Source organism: Heterodontus francisci, chromosome 47 (assembly GCF_036365525.1).
Source record: "Heterodontus francisci isolate sHetFra1 chromosome 47, sHetFra1.hap1, whole genome shotgun sequence".
NCBI lineage: Eukaryota > Metazoa > Chordata > Chondrichthyes > Heterodontiformes > Heterodontidae > Heterodontus > Heterodontus francisci.
In genome coordinates, this window is record NC_090417.1 from 5536191 (window position 1) to 5562644 (window position 26454).

At 40.3% G+C, this 26454-nt stretch overlaps 2 protein-coding genes across 3 annotated transcripts in view; one reads left to right on the forward strand and one right to left on the reverse strand.

Annotated features, from left to right (window-relative positions):
- The window catches only part of LOC137357233 (bifunctional methylenetetrahydrofolate dehydrogenase/cyclohydrolase, mitochondrial-like), a 35591-nt gene extending 15350 nt beyond the window's left edge, over positions 1 to 20241 (forward strand). The window contains exons 4-8 of one of the 2 annotated variants that reach the window (XM_068023408.1): positions 613 to 765; positions 1545 to 1652; positions 3001 to 3093; positions 4916 to 5041; positions 19903 to 20241. In XM_068023408.1, the coding sequence (XP_067879509.1) occupies positions 613 to 765; positions 1545 to 1652; positions 3001 to 3093; positions 4916 to 5041; positions 19903 to 19916 (494 nt within the window). In that variant the 3' untranslated portion in view covers positions 19917 to 20241. Of the gene's footprint in view, positions 1 to 612; positions 766 to 1544; positions 1653 to 3000; positions 3094 to 4915; positions 5042 to 8780; positions 9868 to 19902 lie in introns of those variants that run through there. The other variant, XM_068023407.1, reaches the window with a different exon arrangement.
- A 5089-nt stretch (positions 20242 to 25330) lies between these two features.
- LOC137357123 (electrogenic sodium bicarbonate cotransporter 4-like) overlaps positions 25331 to 26454 on the reverse strand; it is a 69956-nt gene continuing 68832 nt past the window's right edge. The window contains exon 23 of the mRNA XM_068023174.1: positions 25331 to 25401. Within this exon, the coding sequence (XP_067879275.1) occupies positions 25367 to 25401 (35 nt within the window). The 3' untranslated portion in view covers positions 25331 to 25366. The remainder of the gene's footprint in view (positions 25402 to 26454) is intronic.

Sequence of the window (26454 nt, forward strand, 5' to 3'; positions counted from 1 at the left end):
GAGTATCCCACCGGATATCAACCTAGTATTCAGAGAGCAGAATTATCCTTTCTGCGTGCTGGGTACTTGGTGGTATGGGATCCAAAAAAGCTAGGCTTACAGTAGAGTAACAGTACCTTGGTGGCTCAGTGTTATGTTCAAATGTGTCACCTGAAGCCGATGATCAGATCACTGCCTTGTGTCCATTCTTTAAATGGAGTGGGGGAGGTGTTGGCAAATGTCAGGGCCTGTTATCAATGAAAGAATTTAAAAATAAAGAATTGGGATGAAAATTACAGACAGGACGATTGAAATTACAGAATTTACAGCATAGAAACCGGCCATTCAGTTCAACTTTTCTGTGCCGTTGTTTATGCTCCAGACAATCCTCCTTTCCCCTTACTTCATCTCAATCTATCAGCATACTCTTTTATTTCTTTCTCCCTCGTACTTTTCTAGCTTCCCTGGCAAACCTGGAAGCCTTAGCATACCAGCTCAATATGAATAAAACAGAATGCCTTAGTTTTGTTCTTGTTACATTGGAATGTGCTTAATTGTACAGCCTGGTTTCAATCCTAACTTTTTAAAATAGCGAATTATCCTAATTGTTTCAACATTGAATTATTTTCTTAGAGCACCTTGATGAACGCAAGATCTGTAATGCAGTGTCTCCTGGTAAAGATGTGGATGGATTTCATGTGATCAATGTAGGCCGCATGTGCCTTGACCAGAAGTCCATGCTCCCTGCTACACCCTGGGGCGTCTGGGAAATAATACAAAGAACAGGTGATTTTGACAAGAATATCTCTTGGCCAGTAACTTGCACTGCAATAATGACAGCTTACCTGAGCAGGAATGTATAAACCTTTTATATATTGCTTCCTGTCTGAAAAGTTTTGAATTTGAGTTTTGTGTTTCCGTGCCTCTTTTATTTAAAAAAAAACAAGCTAAAAATTCAATGCAGTAGGGTTTGGATTTCAGATGTAATATTAACCCAAGGGCCCTGATTTATGTGGCATGACTTGAAGAGTAAGGTTTTCTCTTGGTGTTTGGCCCAGCAGTGATTCCCTCCACCAACATCTCCAGAATCCTGGTGTCGGCAGGAAGAGAAATAGTGTACAACTTGATAACCATGTGGGAATCTTCAGCCTTTGAGAAGATGTATGATACTTAATGGGACAGAGAAACTAGTTTCAAATGCACCATGACAGTAGGGCACAGATTCAAGGTGGTGAAGACAAATTTTTGACTGATACAGGAATATCTCTGAATACATAATATGTAATAAACTTAAATCAGTTTTGGTAGGTTGCCTGGAAGAGCAGTTCAGGCCAGGGGAAATGGCAGGGTTGGTATTCCGGAAAGATGAAATCAAATCCGAACCAGTTTTTCTGGTGATAGCTGTGCTGGCTGGTTTCATCAGGTTATGGTTATCGCTAGTAGTAAAATAAAAGACTGTTTTGCTTTGAGAGATATGTCGACCATATTTAAGTTTTTGAATCGCAACCAAGAACCTAAGTTGTATTAGTTTTTATGAATTAACAGGATGCCATTTTTCCATCCAGGAATCCCAACTCTTGGGAAGAATGTTGTTGTTGCTGGACGGTCAAAAAATGTGGGAATGCCCATTGCTATGCTCCTGCATACTGATGGTGCTCATGAGCGTCCTGGAGGTGAGAGATGTAAATGATCTGTGAAGAATTAAATATTTTTACAGGGACTTCCTTTTGAAGTTCAGTGTACTTTATTTATCCCTCTTAGCTGTTGTTCAAAAGGAAACTTTCATGTTGAAACTTAAGTGCTATCTGTATTTTATGTGGCTACTAAATCTGGGTTGGCAAAGGTGGAAATATTTTCAATGTGACTGCAGAAAAATTACCCTTTGGAAGTCTTTTATTGCTTTTTTATGTCGTTACAAAATAAACCAACTGTTGTAAAGATTAGCTGCAGGATTATGTTATCGCTTTTTATTTCACAAAGGCTGAGTCTCCTGTGGCGTGAAGCTTGAGCTGTTGTACGTGTGATAAGTTGGACTTCATTGTAAAGGGCTAACAGTTGCCGCCACCTTACAGCCACTGTCCATCTCACACTCCACTCTGTTAGTAAGAGTGTGTATATTGCACTCCAACCTGATACATTCAGGCTACAGTTAAATCAAAATATTTTTGCATGTAATATAAAGACATGCGAAGATGGAAGTACAAAAATAATGTAGGGAACGAGCAGTACAAGAATTTGCTTACACAATATATACTTTTTAAAAAAAAATAAGACACTCAAGTCAGTTCTTTGCATTGGCCTTTGGCATCTCCAAAGAACGTTTGCATGTGTGATGGTTTAAGTCAATATAGTAGTCTGTTGTTTTTTGATTATTTCATTATTTTCGATGCCTGATTACAGCAGACACTATTCTAAATGTCCAGTTTGAGTCTCCAAATAAATGTTGGTCTCCAAAAGGTTCTGATACCAAGCGTTTGCTTCTTGGCTCATGTACTTGTCAAACTGCCTGTGTAATGTGGACACTGAATATTCTCAGGAAATGTTTGTGTACTGACTGTTGCCCTGACACAAAATTAAAAGAATTTGTTTCAAGATATAGTTATCCACGCACCTTTCAAATTAATTTAACCTGTTTAACATAACATATTTTCTCCCTATTTGACGCATGAAAAATAATCTGCTCTTGTCACAGTTGGATTAGAGAATTAAGGTAATATCTCAGCATCTCTTCAGAGACATAGCTTCAAAACTTAGGATCGAGCTTATCCTATTGATGCAGATCACTGCATTTATTCTTGCTGTGCCCCCTTCAGTTTGAAGAGCTTGATCTTCCAGTGTTAGCTTGTCTTTATAAGCTACATCTACAGGTGCCTCACAGGAGGCAATTAGTCCCTTCCAGTCATCTGTTGTATTTATCACCAAGCACGCATTTAGAGTTCTTGTATCTCATCTTTACATAGAGCACAAGCATTTAATACTTTTGATTGCTACTCAAAAGATAATGCCACTGTTGTCTTGCAGGGGATGCCACAGTGACCATCTCTCATCGATACACACCCAAAGATCAGCTGAGGGAGCACACCAAGCTTGCTGATATTATTGTGGCTGCAGCAGGTGAAGAAATGGTTTCAAGTTTCGGGAATGTTTGAGACTGGAGTCTTCAAATAGGTTGTCAAACGTGGTTAGGCTTCAAGTGCAAAGCATACAAAGTATTTAATAACCTTTTTTGATAAGTCCAAAACAGCAAATAAAACATTCCCCAAAAATGTGAACTCCACCACGTAACTGTTTGACTTAACCACCCCTTTACCAAACTCTGAGCATTGCTAATATTTACAAGGAATTTAATCTTTTCAGAAGGTGTGGGTAGGCAGTTCAGGAAAAATGAATGACTAACTCTGACTCACAGGGTGTGCCTGGCCTCCTGCTTAACTCTGGAGATGATGAATTTGCAGGTGTCAATAATTATTTGATCCTCCAGTTGTTCGACAAAAAAGTTCTGATTCACTACAGCACAGGAGCATCTCTGCTTTTGTGGATTTTATCTATTTTATTACTAACCTCATCTATGCTTTTTCCCCGACCCCCCCCCCCCCACCCCCACCCAAACCAAAAGCAGGAACCACAAATCCACAAATGCAATTATACATTTCCAGAAAACATGAATTAAACTAAGACTTACTAAAGTGCCACTGGCAAATTTCACGGCAAGCACCGTTTAACAACAATATTTTTCTCTTTTAGTACTAAATAAACTTAGAAATGAGTCAATTTGATCATCTGTACAGATTAGGAAACAGAGAGAGAGGGCAAAGGGGAGAAGATATGGTCAGTTTGTGTTATCTATTATATTTGGAGTCATCAATCAGAAATTACCCATCAGGAAGCTTGTTTGTCAAGGCTGTGGCTCCCGAATGGTTGGACAGCACTGAATTAGTTCTGATTTTGTCCACAGCAATATCTCAAATTATTCTGGCATTGGGATGATTAGCAATCACTCTTTTTTGTTCCTCATGGTTATTTCCAGAAATGCATGACCTGTAATTCATATACAAGTCTTTCCTGGTATCTACTTGATTGCATCACTCCTTGTTTTAATTTATCACAAAAGCCATGGATGATTTCCCTTCTGCTGACTTGAGGCGAAGGCAGGGTCATAGAGTTGACCAATTCAGTTGGAAGTTTTTTTCAAGCGCTGTGTTCAGTGAAATTGGTATTTCTTTCCCTGCTATCAATAATTGGAACTGACTCGGTTGTGCAATATACTGTGACTGTGAAAACCCTTTTAGTCAATGGTTTCGTTTATAGTCTGGCAATCTTCTAATTTAGGCATAAATCCCAGCAGTAACTTAATAACCGAGATTGTTAGATTCTTTGCTTTGATATTTTTTTTAAAATCTGAATTGGCACAAGTTCAGGACTTGGGTTCCAATAGATTTCTTGGGTCTTTGTGTAATCATAAGGATATAAGAAATAGGAACAGCAGTAGGTCGTACAGTCCTTCCAGCCTGCTCTGCCATTTCGTAAGAACAAGGCTGAACTTGTACATAAACTCCATTTTCCCACCCTATCCCCACATTCCTTTATTTCCTTAGTGGTGAAAAATCTAGATTTCAGTCTTGAATGTACTTATCCAGTGAGCGTCCACAACCTTCTACGGGAAAGAATTCCAAAGATTCACAACCCTTTGAGTGAAGAAATGTCTCCTCATTTCAGTTCTAAATGACCAACCCCTTATCCTGAAACTATGTCCCGGAGTTTTCTAGACTCTCCAGCCCTGTAAGAATTTTGTGTTTCAATGAAATCAGCTCTCATTCTTCTAAACTCCAAAGAAGATAGGCCCATTCTACTCAATATCTTCAATTTCTTGAGCGATAAAAATGCATATTGATTTTCCAAGTATTGTGACTTGATCACCTTCCCTTCTGCATTGCAGGTATTCCTAACCTAATCACAGCTGACATGATTAAAGAAGGAGCAGCAGTCATTGATGTTGGTATTAATCGTATCCAGGACCCCATCACTGGGAAGCCCAAGCTTGTTGGCGATGTTGATTTTGAAGGTAATGGAGGTTTAGCAGACCTAGAGTTATTAAAATAATACTGGCGGGCAGCCATAAAGGCGGGGCTAAAGTGTGGCGAGTCAAAGAGACAGTTGGCAGGAAAAAAGACAAGCGCAAGGGGAGAGCCAACTGTGTAACAGCCCCGACAAACAAATTTTTCTGCAGCACCTGTGGAAGAGTCTGTCACTCTAGAATTGGCCTTTATAGCCACTCCAGGCGCTGCTCCACACACCACTGACCACCTCCAGGCGCTTACCCATTGTCTCTCAAGATAAGGAGGCCAAAGAATAACGTGAAATATTGAGAATGCATGACTTAAACCTGATCATTTCAGTTATGGTTAGTCAGCTGAAGAAGGGTAGTCTACTTCCAAGTCTGTTTTGTGCTTTTAAAAAAAATTACCAAATAATTTGAAATGATTTAAACAAATAATTTAAACAGTAAAATGTGAATTTGATGCTTAAAGAAACGTATTACCTTATGATTTGAATTTATATAGTACCTTTAACATAGCAAACTGTCCCAAGGCACTTAACGAATGTTAACAATAACCTGTTTTTGACACCAAGTGGCAGAAAGAGCTTTCAGGACATTGGTGCAAGAGTTAAGTTTTAAGCAGCATCTTAGATGTCTAGGAAGGGAATTCCAGAGTTTTGGGCTAAAGTAGCTGAAAACATAGTTGCCACTTGTAGAGTGATTAAAATCAGGTGTATGCAAGAACATAGAGATCGCAATGGCTTGTAGGACTGGAGGAGGTTCCAGATTTTTTGCGGGGGGGAGGGGGTGGGCAAGGAAATGAAGTGATTTTGAAAATGCTGAATTTTAAATTGAGACTCTCAGTCCAGGTGGCAGTGTTGGTCAGCGAGCACAGGGATAATGAGTAGGTGACACTTGGTGTCAGTTAAGATATGGATAGCATAGTTTTGGATGCGCACAAGTTTAGGAAGTGTGGAAGAAAAGGATTGGAATAATCAAGTCTAGAGTAACAAAGGCATAGACGAGGATTTCAGCGGCCAGTGGGATGAAGCAGCGTTGGAGTCTGGCGATGTTAAGGAGGTACACAAAGGTGGTCTTAGTGATGGAGTGCATCTTGGGGTCAAACTCAACACCAAAACTCCACTTCAGGTATTTGTCAGGAATGGAAACAGTGGTCAATTTGTGGCAGGGATCAAAGACAGTGGCTTAGATGTCAGACCAGCAGTGTGACAAATCCGAAGTATCCAGAAAGCAGTCATGAGAGAGTGCTGAGTGTTGTCAGTGTACTTGTGAACCATGATATGTTTTTGCATGATATTGCTGAGGAGCAGCAAGTGGATGAGAAGCAGAAGGGGGCCAAGGATAGATCCTTTGGGACTCCAGAGGAATGGAGTGGAAGTTGAAAGAAAAAACCATTGTTGGTGATTCTCTGGGTATTGTTCAATAACAATGGAAGCAGGCAAGGGCAGTCCACACAGCTGTACGACACTGAGGTGGATGGTGTGGTCAACTGTGTCAATGGCTATACATAGGTTGAGAAGGATAGTTTGGTACAGTCACACGTAGAATGTCATTTGTGACTTTGATAAAGGATTGTTTCTGTAGTGTGGCAAGGTTGGAAACCTGATTGGAGGGCTGATTTAGCAGATTTGAATGAAGTTAAGTGAAGTGTAAAATAGATTCTCAGTTGCTGTGTTCACTCTGCTTCAGGTAAGTTGTTAAAATGAAATGTTACATTTTTACCCCTTTTTTAATGAGGTAAAGTTCAGGGGTGAGGAAGCTCTGGTAGGAAGTCATAGGACTATACAGCACAGAAACGGGTCCTTTTGGCCCATCATGTCTGTGCCGGCCATCAAGCACCTAACTATTCTAATCCCATTTTCCAGCACTTGGCCCGTAGCCTTGTATGCTATGACGTTTCAAGTGCTCATCTAAATACTTCTGAAATGTTGAGGGTTCCTGCTTCTACTACCCCTTCAGGCAATGCGCTTCATATTCCACCCTCTGGGTGAATATTTTTTTCCTCAAATCCCCTCTAAACCTCCTGCCCCTTACCTTAAATCTATGCCCCTTGGTTATTGACCCCTCCGCTAAGGGGAAGAGTTTCTTCGTATCTAACCTATCAATGTCCCTCATAATTTTGTATACCCAATCACGTCCCCACTCAGCCTTCTCTGCTGCAAGGAAAAGAACACTAGCCTTTCCAGTCTCTCTTCATAGCTGAAATGCTCCAGCCCAGGCAACATCCTGGTGAATCTCCTCTGCACCCTCTCCAGTGTAATCACATCCTTCCTATAGTGTGGTGACCAGATCTGTACACAGTACTCCAGCTGTGGCCTAACTAGTGTTTTATACAGCTTCATCATAACCTTGTTGCTCTTATTTTCCTTGCCTCGGCTAATAAAGGCCAGTATCCCATATGCCTTCCTAACCACCTTATCTACCTGTGCTGCTGCCTTCAGGGATCTATGGACAAATATATCAAGATCCCTCTGACCGTACTTGCTAGGGTCCTACCATCTATTGTATATTCCCTTGCCTTGTTAGTCCTCCCAAAATGCATCACCACACCCTTTTCAGGATTAAATTCCATTTGCCACTGCTCCGCCCATCTTACCAGCCCATCTATATCATCCTGTAATCGAAGGCTTTCCTCTTCACTATTTACGACACCACCAATTTTCGTGTCATCTGCGAACTTACTTATACAGCCTATATTCACTTCTAAATCATTAATGTACACTACAAACAACAAGGGTATCATCTTTGTGTTCATTCCTCACCTTTGAGCCAAGATGGGGAGTGTCACACAACCCAGTTTGATCCTGATATTCCCCCTAATATCCCCAACCTACAGAAACCTGCATTTCATAAAACAATTGGAAGAGTCATGGCAGGGACCAATTTTTCTACCTCAGTTTTTTCTTGGCTCATTGCTGGCACAGTAATGATTTGAGCCTGGGGTCCTGCAAATCTACAGGACTGAGTACCAGTGCATGTACTGTTGTTTGAGCCAAACAGTTGAGTACTTCACATCAACTTTAAAGATTGCTTTGTTAAATTTCTGTACATGTTCTCCAAATCCTGCTGGTGGCACAAATGGTTCCTGTGGAACAGTAGGTACCCGGTAGATTCAGTTTCCACATGTTCAATTATCAGCCACTGTTCTTGTAAGAAAACATTCCAAGGTGCAAGAACAATGGAAGTCCCACATTAAAATCTCCAGCGAAGTTTTTAGAATGCTAATTTTGATGCTTGCTGTCTGAGATGTAACCTTTCATCTCCCTGGTCTGAACAAGTCTGTATATTTTCAAATTATGGTCGACTTGATTGGATTAGAAAATTAAGAGTTGTTAACTAGCTTGTGACTTGTTCATTGCTTCTATTTACTTTGCATGTGATTTCAATTCTTTTTGAACTGGGAAATGACACTGGAATGGGACCACATTATGGAATGAATAAATCTGCCACTATTCATTGTAGGATTTTTAAAACCAGTCCATGTCAACTTTTTGGGAATTCAGGCATGGATTGTTATAAGGTACAAGATGCTTAGGAAGTAAGACTGAGTATACATAGGCTGAATACTACCTGTGTTATCGCCAGACTATCAAGAACTAGGTAGCATTTAAATTGGTCCTACACCTCGGAACTTTCGAAGTGAACACATTTGCAAAGTCTACAATCTAACCCTGCATGAGTGCAGCTACAGTCGGACAAACATGTTTTGCAACATTGTTTTTAACCTGCGTACCCTTTTCAGAGGTGAAGAAGAAAGCCAGTTTTATAACACCAGTACCAGGAGGAGTTGGACCCATGACAGTTGCTATGCTAATGAAGAACACCATCATTGCAGCCAAGAAACTTTTGAAGCTGAGAGAGAACTGAACAAATTTACGCTGTGGTGGTGCCGCAGAGAAATGGGGCACAATGCCCTAATAAACATTCCAATGTACTGTTTTTACATCTTCCCATACCAAAGGCTAACAGTTGAGCAATTTATTTATTTTCATATTTTATGCTTTGAAGGCATTGCATTTTTCATTTTGCATTAAGTGTAATTTATTTAGAAGTACCTTCAGTTAAGAATCTAAATTATGTGCAATTTTTTAGTTTGTCTTATTGAGAGGCTTCCTACACAAAGTCCTTCAGGGCAAATTTTGGGTATATCTGTTCCCCTAAATGATGACGCTGTTTTTATTTCTGAGTTTGAAGTAGTAATGAGAAGAGCCGGTATTTTATGTCAGGAGAGGGCCATGGTATGCAGCTTATAATATGTTAGAAGATATTAGTGAAGGAACTCCAACAAAAGTCTTGCTGGTGCAGTCATTTAGTACTCACTCGGAATATTGTAAAATGTGCAATTTTACAATGATACATAAAATAGGCTATCACTTTTTTCATTACCCTATGCTGGAAAAAAAGCAAAGGAAAGCAAACTTAAATTCCTTAAATTATTTGGACAGACTGGATTAAGCTCAAATATGCAAATATATTAAAAATGGTTGTACTCAGAAAATACAAATGTATTAAAATGACGACTTGGCTATTCTGTTGAAACACCATTTTTGTGAGATTAGTGATAATCTGCATTGGAACATAAGCATGCTGTTTCTCAGAAGGTTGCGACAGAGGTTCTGCATTCTTTTCTTGCCATATCAACTGTTTTGATGGGGGGGGGTTTTTAAGTTAAAATTATGGGGTTCGGATGTAGTGACTAAACTGAGCATCCTCAACTCTCCAGTAAAATCTGAATTTTTATTGTTTGATGCCAGACATCCAAGCATTGTATTATTGACATGGTGGGAGTGGTTCAGAAATAACTGAAATAAAGTTTGTTAAAACTTAAAGTGAATTTTGTCCTCTCATTGGGAGTTTGTGGCAGTTTAACAAAGACTGCCAAATCTACAGGTATGGAGATGATACTTTGTTAAAGTTGCCTGTGCAATATCACTGAGCCAACATAAATAATTATGTTTTTAAATAATATTTCACAGTGCCCCAATAGTAGTTAGTTTGGATCGGGTTATATCTGCCTGGTACTCTTGAGGAAATGGACATTTATTTTATAAAAACAATAGATTGCAGCAAAACTGTGCAATTGATCACAATTGAAATGGGCACTTCAACCAACTCTGAATTCCCCATGTTTATAGGAGATACATGGTTTAAGTCACCAGAAGAATGATCAGCTCTACCAGTCATACAGGTCCTGTATCACAAAGCTGTTTTAAATGTAACCAAAAAGGAAACAAATTCCTGGTTTGATCCCTGATCTAAGAAATACTAAAACTGGATGCAGCGCTCTTGGCTTCATGAACACAAAATTCAAGTATTGTTTATCACTATAGGGCCTGATGGAAAATTAATATATGAAAACAAGTATGGAATAAGGCTTAGCTATCATGTCCATCTTCTTTGCTTCTTCTCCTCCCCTCTCCCTCACAAATAGTCTTGTCAGGCAAACCTCCCCACCTGTCAAGACTGAGACATGCATGATTTTGCCAAATGAACATGAAAACTTCAAATTGCAAGCCCCTGACAGAAAGATATTTGCATAGTAACTAGCAGAGTTGGAACAAGGGACTATGCCCTGACCCATTCAACCAACAATGGACTTTTGATTACCAGACATTGAAGGTGGGGGGGAGCTAGCATTCCAGGTTGACTGCGAAGACAGCAGGAGTCACAAACACAGAAGAAGTGATCAGACCACTTTTAGTCACATTACTATCTGGCTGTTGAGATTTGAACACCCAACAAGGGATTTGAACTCAGAAAGCTGTGTGCTTCCAGTTGCAACAGAACCTCCTCTCCAGTCCTGCCTGCCTCCATCTCTTTACCATGGAATGGAATCTTGTGAAAACACATGAATCTCAGAGAAAAGTCTCCTTCATGAACAAGGTTTAAGAACAACCCTGGGCCCTGACGAGCAGCAAGACGGCCTACAATCAAGTGAGCTTGAAGCACGATGAACAAGAAACTCTTCTGATCTTGCCTCAAATCTCTCTCCTGTATTTGCCTCTTCTCTTTTCTGCCCCGATCTGCATATGTATATCTCGTGGGCGTGCCATATATCCAGAGATGTGAACCATATTAGAGTTTAAGTATCAATAAACTTCACCTTTCTGCTTTAAACCTAAGAAAACATGGTCTGTGGTTGCTTTGCCTTATAATTGGAATAAGGATTCACAAAAAGGGGGGAGCTCAAAACAGTGTGTTTAAAAATAAAACCCTGTTACATTAAGACCAGGTAAAGACAACAAAAGATCCTTGGTTGCATTTCTCGCCTGGTCTTAACACTTCTATCTCACGAGGAATGGGTACTTGGTGATTTTATCTGAAAACATACTCCAACAAACAGTTTCTGCCTTTAAAAATGGAGAGAAACAAATGGTGGAAAAAGAGCAGTGGGGTGGAAAGTTAAAAAGGAAACCATGAATGCTTTCTCACACACTGCTGTCTCGGAGCCACCATTCTTAACAAACTGGTACGATCAATTAGTAGGAATGGAAATTGGCCTCTTAGCCAAAGACTGAATGGAATCCTATCCATGTTGACAGGGAAAGTAAAAAGCCAATAAAATCACTTCCGGAGCTCTAGGATGGCTCAATTGGTATAAGGAACAAAATGAAACTAGGAAAGACCCTGGTTCAGGGACTGGTTTGTGCTGAATGAGCAGTTAATCTGAGGCCACTAGTTGGGAATAACATCAAGCAGACTTGCTGCTCCTACTGACTATTTGGAACACCAAGTTAAAATATACTTGCATAAAAAAACACAAAATATTGGAAATAGTCTGAAGATCATGCAGTATCTGGGGAGAGAAAAAAGAGTTAACGTTTCAGGTTGATGAATTTTCTTCAGAACTGGAAAAAGTTCGAGATGTAACAATCTGCGATTGGACTTCCCAATGTGGAGGAGACTATTGTGAGCACTGCATACAGTTTACTAAATTGAAAATAAGTTATTCGAGTATTTGGGGCCTTGGACGATGTGAAGGGAGGAGGTAAAAGGACAGGTGTTGCATCTCTTGTGCTTGTTTGGGGAGGTGGTGTGATGTTTGAGGGATAGACCAGGGTGCAGCAGAAGGAACCATACCTTTGGAATGCTGGAAGGAGACGCAAAGGTATGTTTGGTGATGGTGTCACGCTGAGGGTGCTGGAAATAGCAGGGGCTGATTGTTGAAGATGGAGTCGAAGATGAGGAGCAAGGGAGCCCTATTGTGGTTCTATGAGGGAGGGGAAGGGGTGAGAGCAGAAGTGTGGGAAATGGAAAGGACACACTCGAGGCCCAGTCTATCATGGGGCAGTGTGGAGAAATCCCTGGATGAGGAGAAAGGAAGACATCACAAGCACTGGTATAGAAGGGAAAATATTCCATAATGCACGAGTATGATGATTGAAGGCACTGCCACTAATGCTAGAGGGAAAACATGATAATTTTGCCTTTCTGTTAAATAAAAGATAAACCATCATAAAGACCACAACAGTAACCAGGTTTAATTCTGCTTGACCCCGTGCAACACCGACGTTGCCATGCCATATGGGGATGTTTTCTACTGTTATCTATGGCTGTGTCCCTTGTTTATCTATTTCCAAACAAAGCTAATGCTTTTAACAACCTCAGAAAAATAATCAAATCAATTTCTGTGGAGAAGTAATATGGTCAAAATATTCAATGTTCCCACTTGGATTTATTTTTAAATAGTGTGATCACATGAGAGGATTGTTACTGCAGAAAACAAGATATGACACAGCATTGAAAGTAAGTCCCAACTGCTCCAAGGAAATGCTTTCTTCTATTGATTGCTGGTGGTACCTGTCCTCTGTAAATGGACATTTTGGAATAAAGCATGGTGGTATTGAATACCTCAAGATAAACACCTGCACACAGCTTTGGAAATAGTTCTGATTTATAACTCTTCATTTCCAGTTGACCAGTGTTCGTAGCCTTGGTGGTGGTTCTGTTGCTGAATCTGACACATTTTGTTGAATTCACCTTGCAGCACAAATGGGTTAACTGTTGTGCGAGATGTTAGTATCCGTGCAAGCACAGTAAAGTTGAAATGATTTATGACTTTAACCCTTTATGAGGACTAAACAAATCAAGAGTACAGCCCTATGAATCTCCTTTAATTTAGTTCAAAGCAGACAAATTCTCATAGACACTTATTTGGGTCCAAAGAATTGAACTAGCTTTCCCTCAAAGAAAGAAAACTAACGGAGAATATTACCATGTTTCAGAAAGCCTATTTTTAATAATTATGGATATCCCAGATATAAGTGTCTGGGAAACTCTCTTCAATACGCATCTCTCCACTAAAGAGACAGAGAGGGGGTTCTTGTAGTTGTATACAGAATGCTACATGAAATGATTTATTAACTCTTATATATTAAAGAATTTAACATACATTACACTTTTAAGTGGATAAGAATATCACAATATCAAATGTTACTAAGAGATGTAACACATAATCTTATTTCTAACATATAATCCAAAAATGTAACCTTGCTAATGTTACAGCAAAATATCTTAGAATATCCATCAAAATTTAAAGTAAACTTTCACCTTAAATTCCCCAAGTAAGCCATGGGGTGAGAAGTATTGTTTGAGGAATTCAACACTTTTAATTTATGCTTCAAATACCTCATGTTTCTACTGTTTCTAAGGTGTCATCTGACCTTTTTGCATATGTGTTACCTTTCTGTGTGTGTTTTTCTTGCTTTTAAGATCCATATTTGGTAGTATCATTAACTAATATCTCCACTTAATGTTTTAGTGGAAACCCCCTTCTCTTGAAGTTGTGAGCATTTATCTGGTCGAAATATTTATAATTGTGTTTTCTTGACCTCTTGTTCCATTTATTGTTTTATCACAGTGTTTTATGGTAGGTTGAACCCTCTTTGTGGGTCAATCTGCAAGGGGAATTTCAGTCAATCTTGAAAACTAACTATTCAATCTTTAATTCTGAGGTATAATATATTAACTATATCTAAATTATACCTAATTAAGCCTATTTTACCTCTATTCCATCATAAAGTGATATTTGCAACTGGATGGAATGAACCCTGGATTTTTCCTAATACTGAATATCTGATTCTTATGACTGGTTTGAGGGGTCAACACACCTCTTTCCAGACCTAAAATGACAAGTGATGATCTTAATGTCACAAGGAGTCACTGTTTATCTTGCTGCCAATACACAGAAGCACCAGACAAACCCCTGTATGAATGGGGAATCTTGGTGTTCCAATGATCATTAGTGTTGAGTTTACAAGTTTGCATCTGGTGTGCCTGCAACACAGTAAAGTAAATATGCTAAATGTTTCTGTCATAAATGCCTTCAGCGAGTTGGGTGCACTGCAGTCGTGCTGTACTCACAGAAACAATAGAGCGATGTTTGAGGCGCTGCCCCATGACAGCTGACCTTGCAAACAATGGATATGGCAAATTACCTCCTCACTGCAACCAAGCAATAGTTTTATTTCAGTACTGCTTTCGAAAACAAAACACCCAGCCAAAGATTTTTCAGTGCACTCACAAGCTCCATTCCAAGATCGATTTATTTCATTCATGTAAGATGACAGTGCTGTAGAATGAAACAGTTGATCCAAGTGAGAGAGTAAGCTCTTTAGTCTATCCTATCAATGATATTTCCACTTTCCTTAAAAGCTTTTTATTTAACCTTAAAGTGAGCCACTTTATTTCCAGTCATGGAAGTGCAGCCACTTGGAACTTTATTCACATTCACAGTGGACAGTCCATTTTATTTGGGATGTTTCAAAATCTTTGGATTGATTCAATCCAATCAATCTATTCAGCTGCTGGCTTCAGTTGAAAGGATGTGTGTAGCCCTCTGCATCACTCTATCCCCAATCATCTACTGATGAATGAACAGTAAGCCTTACACAATTTCCTTTAATTGGTCTAACTTCAAGATTAAAGTATTAAATCATTACCACTAAATGAAATTAAATTGTATAAAAATTATCTGGATGGCTTTACCTTTTAAATGAATGAAACCATAATGGTTAGTTTGGGAACTGTTTTTCATTGTTTGGGACTTCTGTTAGTTTATACCAACTCAGATGCCCCAGTCCACAATTTTCTCATCCTGTCGTCACTGACCATGGAACCATGTTCCACCTTTCCAAGAAGACATGATCAACTCAACTCTAATCTGTCCCTTTTTGATTAGTTATTTTGTAATATTGCAGCTACAACAACACTCAAGAAGCTCAACACCAAGCAGGACAAAGCAGCTCACTTTATCGACACCCCATCTACTACCTTAAACATTCAGTCCCTCCACAAGTGACAGCAATGTATACCATCTCCAAGATGCACTGCAGCAACTCACCAAGCCTCCTTTAACAGCACCTTCCAAACCCGCAAGTTCTATGACAGTAGAAGGCAGGAGAGAGACAAAAGGGATAATACTGCTGGGCAAAAGGAGGGTAATGGAAGAAATAAAAACAAAAGGTGAGTCCAGAGGAAGTGTGAATGGCAAAAGCAAAAACATCAGCTGCCGTCCACAACCAAAAATAAAATAGGGGTCTTCTAATATAGCTCAGAATAAGATGTACCTTCCTTCCGCTCTCTCAGTAAAGTAAAATAGAGATATCAGGGTAGAAATTGTGAAGCATGACACATTTCTGTGCAAGGGAGAAAGGAAAGGTTGTATCTCAGCGTAAGAGGCTGAAGTTCTGCACAGTTCCATCGGGACTGAACAGTGTACAAAGCAAGAAAGAGTGACTTTCATTAAAGGAGCGTCTGTGGTAAATGTATTGAACAGCTATCATGGATAAATACCTTTCCTGACGTGAGATCATTTAAAATGCTACGGCACAGGCTGAAAGCTAGGTTCTCAAAGCTGCCTAGTACTATGTTTTCTTTTGTGTTATGTTACTTTATTAATGACCTTTTGAGTAATTCTACTGAATTTTGATCCTTGCATTCCTATTTGCTTTTGATGAGCGTCTTTTGAGTAGATTTTAATATCCTTCCGTTTCCACCAGCCTTTTGCTGACGGCTGTTCCCTGTCCGAGTGACCATTAGCCCTGGAAGAGGTGCTGCATCACCAGAATTTTCCTCACTCCCTGTGTCCAGTCCAATAGGCGCAGGTAGCATGAAAGGAGCTTATTAGAATGAGCTGGTCTTTGTTGAACTGATGCATTCAGTTTACCTTGACTGCTTCAGGGCAGCAACTTTACTACTCTGCCCATTAACACGACCATAACAAACAGGCCAGCTGAGACCCCCTCGGCTCTTGTTTGTGAGTTTGTGTGACAGGCAGCCCGAGCTTTGCTTCTTGTACTGAGCTATATTACTTTTTTTAAGCTTATATACTTTTGTCTCCTTCCCTCATTTCCCGACAACACTCATGACTCTCCAAGCATAAGCAGGTGAGCAACTTCCAAACTTCTGCCCATGCTTCTGGAATCACTTTCTCACATGTTAACACCATATGGTAAATTACCTGGCCTGTGCTCAACACTTTACTATTACAGACGTGGAACTACCTGATAGCAACAGTATTATCAGCTAATGCAATATATACTTTAAATCATATAAGGCATGAAATATTGCACAATCTCTCAGTTATTGAAGGAGTCACCTGTTGTGTGTTGTATCAGAGGCTGTTATCTTTTCAAGATTTGAGAGTGGCCTTACGAGGTTTATTTGATGTAGTTTATCAATCTGTCGTCCAAGTGGGTGGGACTGCACTTGCCTGGTTCCATTCGTATCTATCTCATCCTGGTCAGAGACTTGCTTTCAGTGGCTTCTCTTTCCACTGGTGTTCCCCAAGGATCTATCTTTGGACCCCTTCTATTCCTCATCTACATGCTGCCCCTCAGTGACATCATCCAAAAGCACAGTGCCAGTTTCCACTTGTACACTGATTCTCAGCTTCACCTCACCTCCACCACCTGTCTCTAAATTGTCACACAGCCTATCTGACATCCAGTACTAGATGGGCAGAAATTTTCTCCAATTAAATATTGGGAACTCTGAAACTATTGTCTTTGGTCACTGCACAAATTCCATTCCTTAGTCACTGACTCCATCTCTCTCCTTGGCAACTGTCTGAGGCTGTTTGCAATCTTGATGTCATATTTGTCCCTGAGATGAGCTTCTGATCACATATCTGCACCCCTTATATCTTCCTCCATAATGTCCCCTGATGCCTCTGCTGTCTCCTGTTGAAACCCTCATTCATGCCTTTGTTACCTCTCGACTTTACTATTCTAATGCAGTCCTGGCTGGTCTCCCATGTTCTACACTCCATAAATTTGAGGTTATCTAAACTGTGCTGCCTGTTTCCTAACTCACACCAAATCCCATTCACCCATCACCCCTGTGCACTCTGACCTCCCGGTTCAACAATGTATTTAAAAATTCTTTACCTTATTTTCAAATCCCTCCATGGCCTTGTCATTCCCTATCTTTGTAATCTCCTCCAGCCCCACAACCCTCTGAGGTATCTGCGCTCCTCGAATTCCGGCCTCTGAGCATCCTCAATTCTAATTGCCCCACCATTGGTGGCTATGCTTTCAGCTGCCTGAACCCGAAGCTCTGAAATTCCCTTCCAAAAACCTCTCTGTCTCTCGATCTCATTTCTTTCCTTGAAGACGCTCATTAAAATCTATCTCTTTGACCAAATTTTTTGGCATCTGCACTATTATTTTCCTTTATGAGACCCCTATAAAGCATTTTATTATGGTAAAAGTGCAATATAAATAAAAGTTATCAGAGAAGGAGACAGGAACAATCAGCTTGATAGTGGAGACTGCAATCTTTCTAAGAAAATTGTTATGGTGGGCATGTGTCAAGAGGTGGTTTTACAAAAGTGAGGGAGCAACACTGAGGGATCATATATTACATCAGCAGTGTTGTCTGAGGAAGAACCAGAGCAGAGGCCAAATTCAGGAAGCAAGCATAAATCTGAGGAAGCTCATTGGTTGCCAATGTGCATCCTCTGTAATGTCACAGCAGCAGAAGACTGAATATTACGTTCATGTAATTTGGCTCTTAGGAAAAGTGAAATCAACTATACTTTAACAAAAAGGGGAGATTGAACCTTTCCTCTATAATTAATAAACTGTTACCAAAGTACGAGGAATAGATGGCTTCAATGTGGGTGGTTTTTGAAGATGCAATCTTCGTAGTAGATTATTGGTTCCAGGGACAAACAGTCACTTCATTAAAAAAGGATTCCTGGAAATCATAGAAAGAAGGAACTTGCATTTAGATAGCAACTTTCAAGTCCTCAGAACCCCCTAAGTGTTTCACAGCCAATGAAATACTTTTCAAACATTGTCACTGTCATGATGTTGGCAAATGTAGCAGCTAATTGAGCACAGCAAGGTCCCACAAATAGCAATGAGGTAAATGAGCTGTTTTAAAATCTGTTTCAGTGATGTTGCTTGAGGGATAAATAGTGATCAGGACACTAGGGAGAATTCCCTGCTCTTTCCAAAACAGTGCTATCGGACTTTGCACGTCCACCTCAAAGGGCAGGTGGAGCCTTGGTTTTAACATCTCATCCCATCTCTTCTCTCAGTAAAAGGAATCAACAGTCGTAATTTGCATGCATGCTTATGTATATTTATCTGTGAACGTTGTATTTGTATGGATTTGCATTGTGTGTGCAATAATCTCCATTATTGAATGAGCATGTCAACTGTTTGTATCATGTAATGCAGCTGAGTTGTAGCAAGGAATTTTCAACAGTTTATTTTGTCCAACTCCTCATATAGCCAGGAGTGACAAGATGGCGAAGAGAGTCATAACTTGTGCAGCCTCCTAATGGACTGAGTTCAGAGTAGCCCATTCCCTCCCCCTGCAGAATACCATCTCCTGAATGGATTCAGGACCGTCATGTATATTCTTACCCAGGAACAAAATGGGAATGCGGGTGTGCCGCTTGTGAGTTCTCAGTTTTTTTTTCTGCTCGCAGCCTGATCAGATTTACTTTCCCAATGTTATTGCATAGGCAAAATTGTTTTAACATTCATAACACAGGGCAAGGCAACAAAACAGCAGAGAAACATTTAGTTACTGGTAAATAATACATGCATTGATCCAGTGCCTTATCATATTGAAGTTTCTCAAAGAAATTAGAATTAGAATTAGAATATTACAGCACAGTACAGGCCCTTCGGCCCTCGATGTTGCGCCGATCATCTGACCTACACTATTCCATTTACATCCATATGTCTATCCAATGACCACTTAAATGCCCTTAAAGTTGGCGAGTCTACTACTGTTGCAGGCAGGGCGTTCCACGCCCCTACTACTCTCTGCGTAAAGAAACTACCTCTGACATCTGTCCTATATCTTTCACCCCTCAACTTAAAGCTATGTCCCCTCGTGTTTGCCATCCTCATCCGAGGAAAAAGACTCTCACTATCCACCCTATCTAACCCTCTGATTATCTTGTATGTCTCTATTAAGTCACCTCTCCTCCTCCTTCTCTCTAACGAAAACAACCCCAAGTCCCTCAGCCTTTCCTCGTAAGACCTTCCTTCCATACCAGGCAACATCCTAGTAAATCTCCTCTGCACCCTTTCCAAAGCTTCGACATCCTTCCTATAATGCGGTGACCAGAACTGCACGCAATACTCCAGGTGCGGCCTCACCAGAGTTTTGTACAGCTGCATCATGACCCCGTGGCTCTGAAACTCGATCCCCCTACTAATAAAGGCTAACACACCATATGCCTTCTTAACAGCCCTATTAACCTGGGACCTATTAACCTAGCAACTTTCAGGGATTTAAGGGATGACTTCCATTTGACTGTTGTCCAAGCTGACTGATGTGACACTAGTAATGTTTCACAAACAATAATGAGATGATTAACCAGTTCATCTGTTTTTTAGGTGGTGGTGGTTGAGGGCCGAATGTTAGCTGGGACATCAAACAACCTTCCTGTTTTTCTTTGAATAATGGTGTGGGATCTTGAATATCTACCGCAAAAGGACAGCACCGCAAATAAAGCAGTATTCCCTCAGGTCCTGTATCTGAGTGTTGGCCTAGGTTCGGAGTTCATATCGTGTTATGGACTCAAACCCATAAGCTTACAACCCAGACAGGAGAATAATGTCAACTGAGTCAAGATCCCATTTAGTCATCAGCATTTGATGGCATGTTTTGAACTAAAGTTGCTCATGTGAATATAGTATTGTCAAATCATTGAACATTTTCTATTATGTTTGTTATGGCAAGTAGTCACCAGTTAGCTTCATTTGAACTTACAAATGTCAATAACATTTTCATATATAAAGCTAAACAGAGGATCAATTGTGTGCAAGTGTGCTGGAGGATTTATTAATCACATCCATGAACCTTTCATCTACTCAAAGGAATTAGCATTGTTAGTCTCATACAAAAATGTATGAACCCTCAGGCATGAGTTTTCCCCACCCCTTCAGAATCCAGTCTCAGCTCTTAGATGACAGCTTTTACTGATTGTTTATCCTTCAAGGACTTTCTTACTTTTGGACCCATTCACTGAACAGCCACCATATTATACATTTATGGAAGTGCATAGTAATGGAGGTAGGAACTGCTACTTGCTACCAGTCTATAACCAGTTTTTGTCTATTCATAGAGAGATACAGCACTGAAACAGGCCCTTCGGCCCACCAAGTATGTGCCGACCAACAACCACCCATTTATACTAATCCTACATTAATCCCATATTCCCTACCACATCCCCACCATTCTCCTACAACCTACCTACACTAGGGGCAATTTACAATGGCCAATTTACCTATCAACCTGCAAGTCTTTGGCTGTGGGAGGAAACCGGAGCACCCGGCAGAAACCCACACGGCCACAGGGAGAACTTACAAACTCCACACAGGTAGTACCCAGAATCGAACCCAGGTCGCTGGAGCTGTGAGGCTGCGGTGCTAACCACTGTGCTGCCCTGCACAGGTCATGAGCAAACCTGACCTTGGATAGAAGTAATAATGTGCTTTGGGCTCGTAAAGGATTCGGTTCCACAGTTTCAGCAAAGTGTGCATGAGATAAGGTGAACCCAGTATAGAGGTCTGTAACGGATACCTGCAATTATACAGGGCCTTGGTGAGGCCACACCTGGAATATTGTGTGCAGTTTTGGTCTCCTTATCTGAGGAAGGATGTTCTTGCAGTAGAGGGAGTGCAGCGAAGGTTTACCAGACTGATTCCTGGGATGGTGGGACTGACGTACGAGGAGAGATTGAGTCGGTTAGGTTTATATTCGCTGGGGTTCAGAAGAGTGAGGGGGGATCTCATAGAAACCTATTAAAATTCTAAGGACTTGACAGGGTAGATGTAGGAAGGATGTTCCCAAAGGTGGGGGAGTCCAGAACCAGGGGTCATAGTCTAAGGATACGGAGTAAACCTTTCAGGACTGCGATGAGGAGAAATTTCTTCACCCAGAGAGTGGTGAGCCTGTGGAATTTGCTACCACAGAAAGCAGTTGAGGCCAAAACATTGTATGTTTTCAAGAAGGAGTTAGATACAGCTCTTGGGTCTAAAGGGATCAAAGGGTATGGGGGGAAAGCGGGGACAGGTTACTGAGTTGGATGATCAGCCATGATCATAATGAATGGCGGAGTAGGCTCGAAGGGCCGAATGGCCTACTCTGCTCCTATTTTCTATGTTCCTAGACTCGAGTTGTTTTATATTTCCAGACATGCCCACTTTGTAGGTAAGCCTCTGAACTTATGATTAAACATGGTAATTGCCTACTGAAACATTAATTTCAAACCCAAATGTAATTGTCAGCAAACTGTTTGAGACTATTTAACCTTCTATCTGTATTAATTAACTGAGAAGAGAAAATGCTAACAATTGAATGAAAGACGATTCAACAGGAGCAGGTGCTGAGGATGCAGTTAATAATGTATTTCAACTCCTTTTAGCCGTACACTTTGGAAGACAGTGGTGAGTGTTTTATTATTTACATAAAGTACTTTATTTTTTTCCTTCCAGAGTTGCTTTGCTGATTGAACTCAAAGTTACCTGATGTCAAACGTGCTTCACTTTTGAATTCAAAAATGACAGATTTGCTTGCACCTAATTTCAACTGATTTTTCTTTAAAAGTAAAACCTGAAGAATCTGACTGCCAAATTGGAGGAATACCTCCCATCTTTCTTGTCTATTTTGTTCAATTCCTCACTTCTTAGCATGAAGATAGACTGCTCGAAAAAATGTTGCAGCAATAGTTTGTCATACACAATTTCTACAGATAATTTCAAAAACAGCAATTACAAAATAAATTAGAAAGGGAATAAAGAAATACATGGTTGGCATTTGTAGAGCAACCTGAACCTGCCAAGAAAAATGATTAAGTTTGATCAGGTATTCCCAATTTTGTACCACTTAAATAGGAATAAACTGCACCAACATCAAATAGAAAAACTACAGCCCAGGAACCTTTGAAAAGCTACTAGATGATTAACAGCTATGTGACCTACACCATCTGAGTTCCCTCCACTTCATGCATTGTGCAATATAATTAAAAACTATTTGTTTGTAAAAGCAGTAAGTTGTTCTCATCAGGATTACAATCCTGTTGAATCAAACGGAGCAAAACCTGCTCTTAACAGCAATGATCTTAATGAGAAAAGCTTACAGGTGCCAAAGGATGCATTTACATAAACAATGGTTCAACCTCTTCACAGCATCAAAGTTAAATCTCAAGAGAGAACTGGCTTGAAAAATTACAATTGCCTCAAAGCAATTTCCCAATTCTTGGAATTTGTTGGCATATACTGCAGTCTTGTCTGACTGGTACTAACAGTTGTTTGCTAATCTTTGATAATGTCACTATCCTTTAAAAACATATTTTACACAACACAGGCAAAGGACAGCATAGATACATAGAAGTCTTCACTTGTGGTAGATACTCAGATCTGGTATTATGTCTGGACAAAGTGCAGGTCTCAGAAAGTTAACATGCACAAATTGTGGCTCTGATCTGTCAGCCCATCAACAGTTCACGAGGTCCATGTGCTAACAAAGGTGTTTCTGGAAGGACCAGGCTGTTATTTTCTAAAGCTATGGCAGAGCAGGCTACAAAGTAGTCTCACCGCCTGTGTCTCTCCGAGCCTTCTCGGTGTCTGTGTCATCATAATCGGACTCCATTTCTATCTTGACCTGTGGGACAGAGCATATGGCGTTCCGGGAGTAATTGAAAGCAGGGGAGGATGGGCAGGAAATCTTGAGGTGTAAAGTTATACTGTGGAGAGATTGAGACAGAAGAAAACATTATTCCCTTCATTTGTACACAGTTTTATTCTAAAGTATGCCATTGAGAGCACCTCAAACGGCTCCAAGAGTCGGCGCTCTTCCAAGTGTGGTACTGAGTCTTGTAGACAAGAGAAGTTCCAGAATCAATGCCCAGTCTGAACTGAATGAAGTTGTCTCAGTCACGTTCACAGTAAGAACATGAGAGTCAGCCTCAATACAGTGACAGCAAATTTGGAAACCAGCCTGAGCTATAACTCCAGATCTAGTGAGGTTTGCTGAATAATGAGTATGTGGACAAAATCAGGTTCGAGTGTGATCAATCGCCACAGTTGATTATGCCTCTATGAAGAGTTTTAAGGTGCATAATGTAAATGCAAATGATTAACTTGCTGACGTTCACAGTTCACACGTTTACTAAAAAGCTGTTAAATCTCTAACATCTTTCAGTTCTGATGAAAGGTCATGGACCCGAAATTATAACTCGGTTTTCCACAGATGCTGCCTGATTTGCTGAGTGTTCCCAGCATTTTTCTGCTTCTAACCACTTTGTCCCATCCTTTCATAAATGTTCCGAAAATATATTGCAGTAATCTGCATTACTCTAACAAAAAATGTGCCAGACTTTAAGCCTTTCTTATTATTTATATTTTCTCACACCAGGCAGCCTCCTCGTGTTGTGTATTGTACTCCTTTCTAAAGCCTCAGCATCATCCTATAGTGTGAAGCCCAATACTGCACTCAGTACTCTCACTGAAGTCTTAAAGTTTTATATAGGCTGATCATTACCTCTTGGCTTTTAAGAACATAGGGACAGGACAAGGCCATTCAGCTCCTCGAACCTGTTGCACAAATTGTTTAAATTGTGGCTGTGTCATGGTCCTGTAGTTTTTTTTTCGGAATAAGCTGTTTGCCTTTAAGGCTTGCAAGGGATCAGTATTGCTTTAAGAAATGGCAAGCCTCAGGAGTTATAGGAAGGTGCATTTTCGTTGCCTTAGAAACAGCCATTTGGAGTCTGCAATTCAAAGGGTGCATTCTCGTTACCATAGAAACGGCCACTGGGAGTGAGTCTCATGTGATACATTTGTTCCAATTCAGTTTTGAACTGGCTTTTAGTTGAAGACAGTTTGTACTAACAGACAGACAGGACACAGACAGCTGTGGTGACCGCACCTGGAAAAAGAGCTCTCAACCATTTAAACTGAAGGAAGAGGATTTTAGCCTGTTTAATTATTATCTCTTAAAATTCTAAAACATCAAGCCAAAACAGAGATCTCTGATAATTTAAACTGAAGGGAGGGAAGTTAGACTGTGACAATCCTTTATCCCTCAAAAACTAAAGTCAGATTGATTCCATTGAAAGTGTTTGTAAGTGGTTAATTGTTGAAATTCGCTGGAGAAGGAAAGCAACATTGGACTGTAAATTTGCAAGGACTCTTTTTTTCCTATTTTAAATGTTGTTTATACCTTCATAGTGTTTAAGAATTTAGTTCTTCTAATTAAAGAGTTAATTTGTTGATTTGAAGACACCTGGTTTGGTTAGCCTCATTCGGGGGTTAATAGAAGTGCAATTTGGCCAGTCTTTAATTTGGAAAGTTTGAAATGATATGTTAGCCGATCTGTGGAGTGATGGGATTGAATTAACAGTGCGTTGGTGCCACCGCAATCAGAATCGTATATTTTGATTGGGGGCTTTGACAGGAGCAGTCGGTCGTAACAGCTGATCGACCTCAATTCCACTTACCCGTCTTGGCTCCATTTCCCTTGATATGCTTACCTAACAAAAATATTCAATATTTTATATTCTTATGAATAAAGAGTTCCACTATTGCACTCTTGACCAATGAATTATTTTTGAAATATAGTGGCTATTATTTAGATAAATGACAACTTTTTTACTGTAATACAAGCAATTAAAACAACTTGGTTGTTTCTGTGCTCTGTATTCTGGGCACACAGAGCAATACAGTCGACACAGAAATCTAGTCAATGCAAAGACGTGCACTCATCTGGAAGCTTGCAGATGTTTTATCTTGTAATAAGAGAGAAATAAAAAGACGAGCATACCTGCGATCAAGTGAATCGGAGTTGCTTGGCGACAATTCAGCTTGCATAGCTCCAACTGGAGGACCTTTCTCCTGGTAACCAACCACATTCACAGGTCAGGTGAAGTAAAGACATTAAACAGACCCCATGTTGCACCCCTCAACTCAGCATGGTTCCATTGCGATATCCAATATTAAACAGCACCATGGAGAAATGTGAAATCCCTGAACTAGACAAAAATCAGCCGATTTTTTTGATTTATGGAAAATCAGTGATATACAGCTCAACACTACCTGAATTGCAGCCGTATAACACACGGCAAGTTGAGCAGGATGCACTCTACTGGCTAAAAATGTGAAATTCCTGATTTGTGGGTGAGGACGTTTGCTACCCACAGCATCATCTCTCTGTTATCATCTGAGTTGAGGCTGAAAAGCTAGGATTTAGGTCACGGTCAGAGCATATATGAAAAATCAGTTGGCAAAAAGATTGATTTGGCAGAATAAAATTTGGGGAAAGTGGCATTGAGTCAGACCTTTTGTCCAAGATTTAGAGTGGAACATTTTGTAAATCAGTAAGTTGTACTTTGTGGACAATTGGCGCATCAGAAATAAGAAAAAAACATGAAAGCAAATCCTGGTCCCTCCCTCTGGCAAGGCGTGGCTTCACCCAACAATGTCCCCATAAAAATACAGAGGAAGGAAACTTGCCGCTTTTACCCACTCTGGGCCTATGTGGGACTCCAGCACCAGTCCATTATGGTTAACTCTTAACTGCACTCTGAAGTGGCCTAACAAGCCACTCAGTTGTATCACCGCCTTTCTTGGGCAACTGAGGATGACCAACAAATGCTGGCCTTGCCAGCTACGTCCACATCCCAGAATTAGAAAGTAAAACTAGAAAATTCTGGAAATACTCAGCAGATCAGGCTGCATCTGTGCATAAAGAAGGGTCTTAATGTTTCAGGTCGGCAAACTTCCATCAGAACTGCAAAAAGTTAGACATGTAACAGGTTTTAAGCAAGTACAGTGGCAGAGAAAGGAGGGAGGAGAGGCAAGTTCAAGAACAGCAGAATTCAGCAAAGGTGTTTTCCCTGCCTCTGTACTTGCTTAAATCCTGTTACATCTCTAACTTCATCCGGTTCT